The 9,746-nt window shown below is 33.4% G+C and overlaps 1 protein-coding gene across 2 annotated transcripts; it reads left to right on the top strand.

Annotated features, from left to right (window-relative positions):
- Positions 1-2,772: 2,772 nt before the first annotated feature.
- On the top strand, positions 2,773-9,420 carry LOC109219690 (putative exosome complex component rrp40). Of its 2 annotated transcripts, none has more exons than XM_019384165.1 (10): positions 2,773-2,916; positions 3,168-3,285; positions 3,401-3,475; positions 4,382-4,468; positions 5,367-5,423; positions 6,192-6,284; positions 8,388-8,460; positions 8,560-8,635; positions 8,776-8,866; positions 8,973-9,420. In XM_019384165.1, the coding sequence occupies exons 2-10, from the start codon at positions 3,235-3,237 to the stop codon at positions 9,090-9,092; spliced, it is 723 nt and encodes a 240-aa protein (XP_019239710.1). In that variant the 5' UTR covers positions 2,773-2,916; positions 3,168-3,234; the 3' UTR covers positions 9,093-9,420. The 2 variants fall into 2 exon arrangements, with proteins under 2 accessions (XP_019239710.1, XP_019239709.1); XM_019384164.1 differs by lacking the exon at positions 2,773-2,916 and adding an exon at positions 2,935-3,031.
- The last annotated feature ends 326 nt before the right edge of the window (positions 9,421-9,746 follow it).

The following is a 9,746-nucleotide window of genomic DNA, read 5'->3' as shown; positions in this document are numbered from 1 at the left end:
AAAAAACTTCAGCTGCTTATTCGAAGTTTTTTTAGTGCAATATGATTTTTTAGTTTAGCTAGTGTAGGAGGAAAAACTTCAGCAGTAGGAGGAAAACTTCAGCCTCTTGCTGAAGTTTTTGAGTAATAACAAAAAAACTTCAGCTGCTTGGCCGAAGTTTTTTAGTGCAATATCATTTTTTTAATTTAGCCAGTGTATGTGGAAAACTTCAGCCTCCTTCTGAAGTTTTTAAGTAATAAATAAAAAACTTCAGCTATTAGGCCGAAGTTTTTTTAGTGCAATATGATTTTTTAATTTAGCCAGTGTATGTGGAAAATATGCTGAAGTTTTTCAGTAATAAATAAAAAACTTCAGCTGTTAGCCGAAGTTTTTTTAGTGCAATATGATTTTTTAATTTAGCCAGTGTAGGAGAAAAATTTCAGGCTCCTTCTGAAATTTTTAAGTAATAAATAAAAAACTTCAGCTGTTAGGCCGAAGTTTTTTTAGTGCAATATGCTGAAGTTTTTGAGTAATAACAAAAAAACTTCACCTGTTAGGCCGAAGTTTTTTTAGTGCAATATGTTACTTACATATCACACATTAAATTAGAATAATTAATCAGAAAACATTTTGAATTCTGGAGATGAATTTGATTTGAATATGGAATTTATATTCCTTCACTAAAATTCGTCAAACAACCAGAAAATATAAAATTCAAAAACTATTTTGAATTCTGGAGATGAATTTGAATACTTACAATGTATTTGAATTTGAATTTGAATATGGAATTTGAATACGAGACGCGTTCTCAGGAGGAACTGACTGATGGAGGAGATACGGAGGAGATCTGTAATTTGAATATGTGAATACGGAGGAGAGACGCACTTTTATATGTTTTGGAAGGGGTATAATGGTCATATTAACACGAATTTTCTGTTAGTTGGTTACGAAAACAATAATTTTTAAAAACAGGGTATAGGTTAAAAGGTGGCATAAAAAGTGGTTACCGCTGCAAATCCCCCAGTTGAATCAAATAAGGGAATGACCCATTTCTTTATTTCGAAATAATTTACCTTTTATGTAATGATTATCATTTTATACCACAAGCTCAAAAATCTTCTCTCTTCTCTTAAATTACGTGCCTTATCAAATAGGTTCACATAAATTGAAACAGAGGGAGTAATAATTTTTTCAATATAAATTTTATTTTTAAGTTATAATAGTATAGTAAATAAGAATTATAGGCCACAACTCATTGCTAATTTATTATCATGCCACTTATATTTGAACATTTCCCAGTATTTTCCTCCTATAAATAGGGTATTCTTCATTTCCTTACATGATTTATTACTAAATGGCCGAGGAAAGTAATTTTTGCACTCACTGCACCTCATGCACGTACTTATATTACGATAGCTTTTATATGAACCATGCATCATATTTTTGACACTAATTTGCTGGTGTTATCTTGTGGTCTTCTTTAAAAACTCTTAAAAGGTGTATGTGTAATCCCGCTTGGAACTTAATCACAAAATATATAAGTTATGACTACCCAAAATAATTATTTCTTTTAATTGATCCTTAAGTCTACCCATAATCATTTAGACTTTGAATCTCATACACCGTAAAAAGAGCTAAATTGGAGTCTTTATTAGACTTGTACTTACGGAGGTAGCTCGATGTTATGGCTTCATTTTCCATGTCAACATGGTTCTTTATCTTCTCCTATTTCAATTGATACAGTGACTTTCTCATTCTCTTACTTCCGTTGGGAAAGTGAGCTGCTTATTGTTTTCTTGTTTTTTTTTCTTTTAACTCTTACATGTCCATTGATAAAAAATAAAAAAAAATCCGCAACTCCCTACAGTAATAGAACTCTTGAAATTGTGTCTTTTTCTGGTAGAAAGTTATCTTTACTGGTTCAAGCTATTTTGGTCTACTGACTTTATATTCTTGCTTTTACCATTTCATCCTTTAGTGATAATATTTTTTTTTTAAAATTTATTTAGCTTTCAAAGGCTATAAAATTCGATTAATATTTCAGCGATATTTTCGTCGTTTAATATTCGTGCTTTGTGCTTTTACAGTTTCATCCTTTAGGGATAAATTTTTTTTAAAATTTATTTAGCTTTCAAAGGGTATAAAAATTGATTAATATTTTAAAGATATTTTCGTCGTTCAACATTTAATATTTCAACATTCGGACTTTTATAATAAATATAGATAGATAGATAGATAGATAAAAATATAGATATAGATACACTCAATTGAGGAAGATAAAGGGAGAAAATAGTACTATGTATAAGTCTTATAATTTTTCTTTTAAGCTTCATGAACCGGTAAATCATTTAAAATTTGCTCATAAGTCACGTCAATCTACAACATATGTTGTAGTAAAATACGCTAGAGACCTTTATTTTTTAAAACAAAATTAAGAATCTGTTTATCTAATTCAAGTAGGAGATCAATTTTGTAGGGTTGATGTGTAGTTTAAATCGAAAAAGAATTCCATCATAGAGTAATTTAATTACAATTAAATCTTTAAATTATACAAATATTTAAGGGCATAAAAGTCGATTAATATTTCAAGGATATTTTAATCGTTCAACATTTAGCGTAAATTATTCGTGCTTTTATAATAAAATAGATAGATAGATAATAATAATAACATAGATAGATAGATACTTAAGAAAAAATAAGTAATTTCTGCTATTATTTAGCTGTCTATTTGTGTCTCTGCCCTCTAGGGCCTAGGCCCATTCCTGTAATTGAACCCAACGGCCCGAATAAGTGGCCACAGAGAGAAAAGGGTCAGGGTCGGGTCTCCACTGGAAGAATACGACGGAAGGAAATAAGCTGCAATAGCATCAGCCATCTCCACAGCCCAATTTTACCTCCAAAAAGGGTCTCAACCCTGCTCAAATTTCCAAGTTTCAAGTAAACCCCTTTTCTCCTCTTCATCACTTTAGTTAATTTTATCTAAATTGAACCAACCTTGTTGTTTGCAATTAAAAATAGCTCCATTTTCTTCTTCTTCTTTCTCTCTGAAAATGTATTACTACTACTAGTTATATGACACGAGGCTCTACTTATTTATTTTTTGATGTAAATTTAAACATAAAATATTTAAACTAAAATTTTTATATATATATATATATATTCTCTTACGCCGTCTTCTCCTACAACAGGCTCCCGTGCCAGCTGCTCCGAGTACACAGCCGTAAGTTTGTAACAGAGTTAAAACCAAGAAAGACAATGGCTTCAAAGCCCTTACCTACTCGTTCAACCTTCATTGATAAACCTGTAGTAAGTACCCTCTTTCCCCCCCACTTATTTTCTTCTTCTTTTTTATGTGCCAATATATTGAAATTCACGCATGTATATTTAATGCAAAAAAGATTGTATTTTTTATTTTAATCAGGTTCCTGGTGATGTGATTTTGGATCTTTCTAAGCTGACTGACCAAACCATTAAGCTGGGTGGCGGCCTCCAACAGGTTTTGTTTCAGTAGGGTTAATTTCATATGGATGTTTTGTTTTTTTTTCGTGAAGCTACTGTGATTTTCTGAACTGTGCTTGTTGTGGCACATGGATTTTGATACATTTTTGGTTTTTTGTTCAACACTTATTAGCAATTAGTAAAAGAACTAATTTTCTTCGACCATTTTCCCTGTAAATGGATCCCTTTTATATAGCTCAAACAATTTCATTAATATAATACCAAGAATATGTTCAAATTGTGTATATGACTCACCTCGTGTCAACAAGAGTCATCTAAAGTTTGTCCAGCTTTCTATAGAACATGTTCTTATCTCCTTGCACAAAAGAAATACATATAAAAAAAGGTTCCATTTATATTTTATACATCGCTCTTGCCATTTTTTCCTTCAGCAAGTTGGGAATCCACTACTCAATGCAACCAAATGCTAAAAACTATGTACATTTATAATGCTTTAGTTCTTCTCAAATTCAGAGTGTCCGCCGAATCTGGCAGTGATTCTGGATCATTTATATACTTGACTTTACACCACAAACTCAAAGATACCGCTCTTGCTATTTTAGGAAAATCTTCTATTTCTTCATTCCATATGTACCAAAAAGAGATACATAGGTAACGTATTCAAGCTAGACACTGATCCTCTGAGATCTCCAACTTGTGGTTGCTTCCTCCACTGTTCTGTTCCGGGACATTTCCTGTATATATGTTATTTTCCTCTGTGGATGATAGTAATCGATTTTTGCATTATTGAGTTATGATTTGAATATTGGTACTTGAGAAATTTCTATCCTACTTCTGGTGTGCTCAAAATACAACGAGGCAATACAGCAGTATCTTAGATTTTCTAACTGCCGTCAAGATAAATATCTCTGATCTTCTATACATATTTTTCCCGCTTTGGCAGGACCATGACGCTATAACTGTCGTCAAAGCTGGTATTTTGAGGTTTTCAAAGCCAAACAAATACTGGATTGAAAGCTCACAGAAGAGAGTGAGTGCAGTGCTATCTTTCTATATATTTTTTTTTGCTGACGAGAAATCCCTCTGGGGCCAACCCTTAGGTACAACCACAGCCTTCGAAACTTGGGGATAATGGGAGCCTTAGAAATTATCTAAGTATATACTTCTGTTGTTATTTTCAGTTGATGTTATCAGAAAAATTCCAGGTTATTGCTTTCTTCAGGTGGTTGACCAATATCTTAATACATTTAAAGTGACCTGAAAACTATTTCTTTTCACTACTGCATTCTTCTGATGATTGATGGTAAACTGGGCATTAGATTTTCTTACAGGGAAACACAAAGGGGATGGCTACTAAGAAAAATAATGTAGCACTTATTCATTGTTTAGGTTGAATTTTGAAAATTGATGTAACTCATCAGCTTTGAGGTCATACTATAGTCTAAATAGCTGTAATATATAAGTTGCTCTGTTGCTCAAATGAAAATCTCATATACGGTTTTATGTTTCTAAGCCAATGTGTGTTATGGGTGGATCTGCAAAATTTAATCTCTTAAATCAACTATTTGCACAAGTACGTTAATATTACTATGTCTGAGAAATGAAGCAAGATTATCCAATTTAGAATTATCGGACTCTTTTGTGTTTTTTCTTGTACTCATTTAACTCGGGAAAAAACTTTATAAAGGAAAAAAGAATGAAATTACAAAGTTAAACATATTATGTTGAACCATGGACTGAAAAGGGAGCCATAGTACTAAATGATTCCATCAGTGATACTTGATTTCTACTGTAGTTTTAACCGTCTTCATCTGTTTTTGACATTAGATTAGGATGATCTCTTTTTCTTGAGAAAGTAGATTAGGATGCTCTCTTCTAATCGAGTTGAACTTTCTTTCATTTGCTAATCCACTGTAATATATTTACAGTATATACCTACCGTGGGGGATACTGTTCTTGGAATTGTGGTGGACACAAGAGCGGATGTAAGCATTTTAATTATTTCAAAACTGCTGCTTATTCTCTTATCTATAAGTAATATCCCTGCTTATTGTGAGTTCCTTATTTCTGATTTCTTTTGAATAGTTCTAATTACTTTGGTCCTAGCTGTGTAATCGATGCTCTAAGTAGGAGCTTCCTGCTGCATTGGATTTTTTGCTTTTGTGTAGTGTGTTTCTTCTGCTTCCTGTTTTTGATCAAGTGTAGAATCAGATCTGTGGTGCAGTTATCTAAAACATAATGAGCAACCAATGCATGAATTTTGCCCCTAATATTGGAGGAGGTTTATGATGTGTTTTTGGATATTTAGTGTAATTTGTTAAAGTTTTGTTGAAGCCAACTGTAGGGTTTTAGGTTCTTAACCACCACTAAGGACACATCAGCGGATGTTGCGCAAAAAGGGAAGGGTAATGATCCAAGTCTGCTGGGGAAAAAGTTTTTCTTTGGAGTGTGTTGATCATTGACCATATAAAATTACATTCATATAACTGTCATGGGGAGTATATGTTGATAATTGACCATACAAAATTACTTTCATTGAGGTAAAAGATTGGTCCAAAAAATTTTTCCTCTATTTGCTAGTACTTTTGATGAGAGATTTCCTGTCGTTTGTCTATTTTCCTATCATTTTCATGAAGTCATCGACATTCATCAAAGATATAAGGATGGTCCATGCAGAAAACGCATAAAATCTGAAAGCTTATTGATTCTTATATGAATTTTCTTTGTACATTCACTTTTGAGTTTTCTGGCAGAACTTTTTTGTGGACATAAAAGGGCCAATGGTGGCATTCTTGCCAGTGCTAGCATTTGAAGGAGGAACTAGGAGAAACATACCCAAATTTGAGGTGCAATCCTAAGTTCCATGATATTTGGTCATATTCTTTGTTCTTTTCTCCTCTGATTTTCTTTTTTATGATAAGTAATTGTGCAAGTATTTAATAATTCAAATGGAGATGCTTCTTGCACTTTTATCTGATTGCAGTTTTTCACTTTATGAATCTTGATCATTTGAAATTGAATAACAGCTTTAGTGTTTAACTGAGATAGATGAATCGGAAGGCTCCTTCCAAATGGGGCAAGCTTGACTTTCCTTTAGTTAAAAAGTTGAATTTTTAATAATTGCTGGTTGCTGGTTCAAGAATTGCTTGATGTGGCCTCTTGAATTAGAAGAGATCACATTAGTTCATTGATAACAGTTTGATTTAACACCCTCACCCCGCCTTTAAGTGAGTAGCAGTCATGCTGATATTGTAGCGTTATAGGTGTTTTCATTGAAATAAGAGATAATTTTGCCTCGTATGATTTTTGCATTTCCGTAATTTCCATATTCAAATGAGTTAAAATTAGTTCATGCAAGAAGAGTTTGATTTTCAAATGGAGGATATTATCTCTTAAATTTATTGTTATGCATTCCCATTGTTTAAAATGTATAATAAGATTCAGAAAAAACTAATAGTGCTGCCAGCAGTGTTGTACGATCATAATGGCTCAAGATTATTAGTATTCCTACTCAATGTAAAAGGAGATATTGTGCCAAATGCCTTTGAGAGCAGTGCTTTCCTCCATGGTGGCAAACAAATTACTCGACTGCGTAACTCATAAATTAATGCGAGTGCCTCTCAGTACCTGGCCTTCACATTACTTGTTCACTTGTATCGATAGCTTTATATGGTATTCATGTCCAATATGCTTGGATAAAACATGTACAGTTCTATAGCTATCCTTTCAGAAATCTTCAGTTGGAAAAAATGAGTTGATTCCTGGGATTATTAGCGGAGAATTGGAGAATAGAAATGAAATAGAGAATAAGCGAGAAAAGAAGAATGAATGAAGAAGCAGAAAAGAAGCTCAAAGGAGAATTTGCAGAAGACGACTTGCACAAAGAAGAAAAAGAACAAAAACTCATCCTGAAGAAGAAAAACAATAAAGAAAGAACAAAAGGGAAAAGCAAAGATAGTAGAGTCTTAGCCATTGCAAAACCAGAGAAAAGGAACAAGACAAAAGCCATAGAGAGAATGCTCAAGCATATATGGAGAGGAATCCAATAGGCCAATACTCAATTCTATTTATCCTTTATTCTCTCCCTCCCTCCCTCCCTCCCTCTCTCTCTCTCCCTCTCTCCATCTTTTGACGTCAAATTCAAGCGAGGACCCTTCTCTTCACATTGCTGCATCCCTTTAAGCGATGAAGCAATCACTTTTAATAACACTGGATTTTTGATTTACCTTTTAACCTCAATGTAAAGTTTGTGATTACCTGGACAAAAAAATGATGATTAGATTAAATCTCGATCGCATGAAAGAAAGTCTTGTGACATGAAATTTTTATGTGAGTTTGTCTGATCAGAACCACGAATTAGATTTGGTCCAATTTGTTTATCTACTTAAAGGTTGAAATTGCTCCAGTGAGCTAAAAATAAGAAAAGGTAAATAAAAACAACTTGATAGGTGAACTAACTATTATTCCACAAAAAAAAAAAACGTTATCCAGTATGGAGCTTTTCATGTATCATTGTCAGGCTGAGTTTTTGCTTGTAAATATGCCAGCACCATCTTATTGCCATGGGCGAAGCCACACTTTGACCACCCTTTATCGGAAAATTACATTGCGTATATAGGTAAAATATTAGGTTTTAGATGTACATAACATATATTGAACACCCTTTGTCGGAATTCTTTTTACTTATTTCAAGTTTGAACACCCTTGAGGAAATTTCTGGCTTCGCCGCTGCTTATTGCTATTGTGCAATAAAATGGCTTTCTTTCAACAATAAATTGATATTGTACTAATTAAAGAAAAGGACTATTTGCCTACCGGAGCACCAAATTAATGCCATGTCCCCATATTAAATTCGAATAAACCGTAGGATTTATCTTAATAATTTTTAAAATTTTTTATCCATGTTGATATCAGGACCTATTTTCTTATAAGTCATCGTGTTCTTTCAGGCAGGTACTCTAATTTATGCCCGTGTAGTCAAGGCCAACACTGGAATGAACCCTGAGTTATCTTGCATGGATGGTTGGTGCCTTCCTAATTAATTTGCAACAGGAGTTCTTGTATATTATAATCTGTCTTGTTTTATTCCTAATTTTCAAATAATTATCTTATTCAATATAGCTTCTGGAAAAGCTGCCGAGTTTGGCCTCATCAAGGATGGCTATATGTTTGAATCGTCAACTGGTTTATCACGGATGTAAGATTCTGTTTTGGCTTTAACTTGCAATACCGTAAACTTGCTGATCAGAAAAGAGAAGCAAGCAAAAGGGTGAAGGTCTTGTTGCATGTTAATCAGGATTAAGCTACATGTTCATCTTTTTTGTATTTTCTTGTTAGGTTGCTGAGTTCACCAACATGTCCGGTTCTTGAGGGTCTTGGAAAGAAGCTAGCTTTTGAGATAGCTGTTGGTTTAAATGGCCGTGTGTGGGTATGAAATTAGTTCACTCTTTTTTGTTGCGGTTGGTCAGGTTCATCTATTTCAAATTGTCAATTAGTGCTTCCTTTTTTCAATTTAGATATTTGTTGTGCTATAGGTAAATGCTGAGCACCAATCCACAATCATTCTTGTTGCAAATGCAATAATGAACTCTGAGTCCTTGACTCCAGTGCAGCAAAAGATCATGGTGGAGAGGCTGCTTGATAGAGTAAATTGAACTGGATTCAGCACTTTGACAATGTAGCCGAATGAACTCATGTATAATGTGAAGCCAAAAGTAAAATGTAGCTTCTTCGTCGAGGACTTTTGGGTTGCGTCCATCCAAATCTTCACCCATGTAACTGCACTGCTTGTTAATGTGATTCTGGTGAGAGTATAACCAAAGGGTGTAACTTTATGAGTATAATTCGATGTTTAGAGACGAATGTCTATGGTTGTATTTGTTCTTCATATACCAATACCAATCTTTTGTTCATCATCCAACAGATATATGACTTGAATTTGTGACTGCGCAGTTTTGCAATATAAGTTATTCCTTTTCACGAGATGTAATTACATCCGTAGCTCCATTTCCTTATATAAGTTGTAAAAATTTCTCATATCATTTTTTCGTGGATTAGCATCTCGAACTCAGTTTTCTTTTGTCCAAATGACTAGGCACAAAGTATTGCCCAGCAAACCAGCTTCACGATGACTATTAAGCGTTTAATGATATGAGAAATTTTTAATGACAAAAAGAAAAGAAAAAATGGGTGATACGTAACGTCAATCAAGATTATCACAGACTAGTATAATGCGTAAAAGCCCCTCACCTAGATGTATAATCGAGAAATCTTCGAGTTATAGATAATGGAATTGTCCCTCTATAAAT

Source organism: Nicotiana attenuata, unplaced genomic scaffold, assembly GCF_001879085.1.
Source record: "Nicotiana attenuata strain UT unplaced genomic scaffold, NIATTr2, whole genome shotgun sequence".
Classification (NCBI taxonomy): domain Eukaryota; kingdom Viridiplantae; phylum Streptophyta; class Magnoliopsida; order Solanales; family Solanaceae; genus Nicotiana; species Nicotiana attenuata.
The sequence above is the reverse complement of the archived record's forward strand: the minus strand, read 5'-3'. Positions and strand labels throughout refer to the sequence as shown.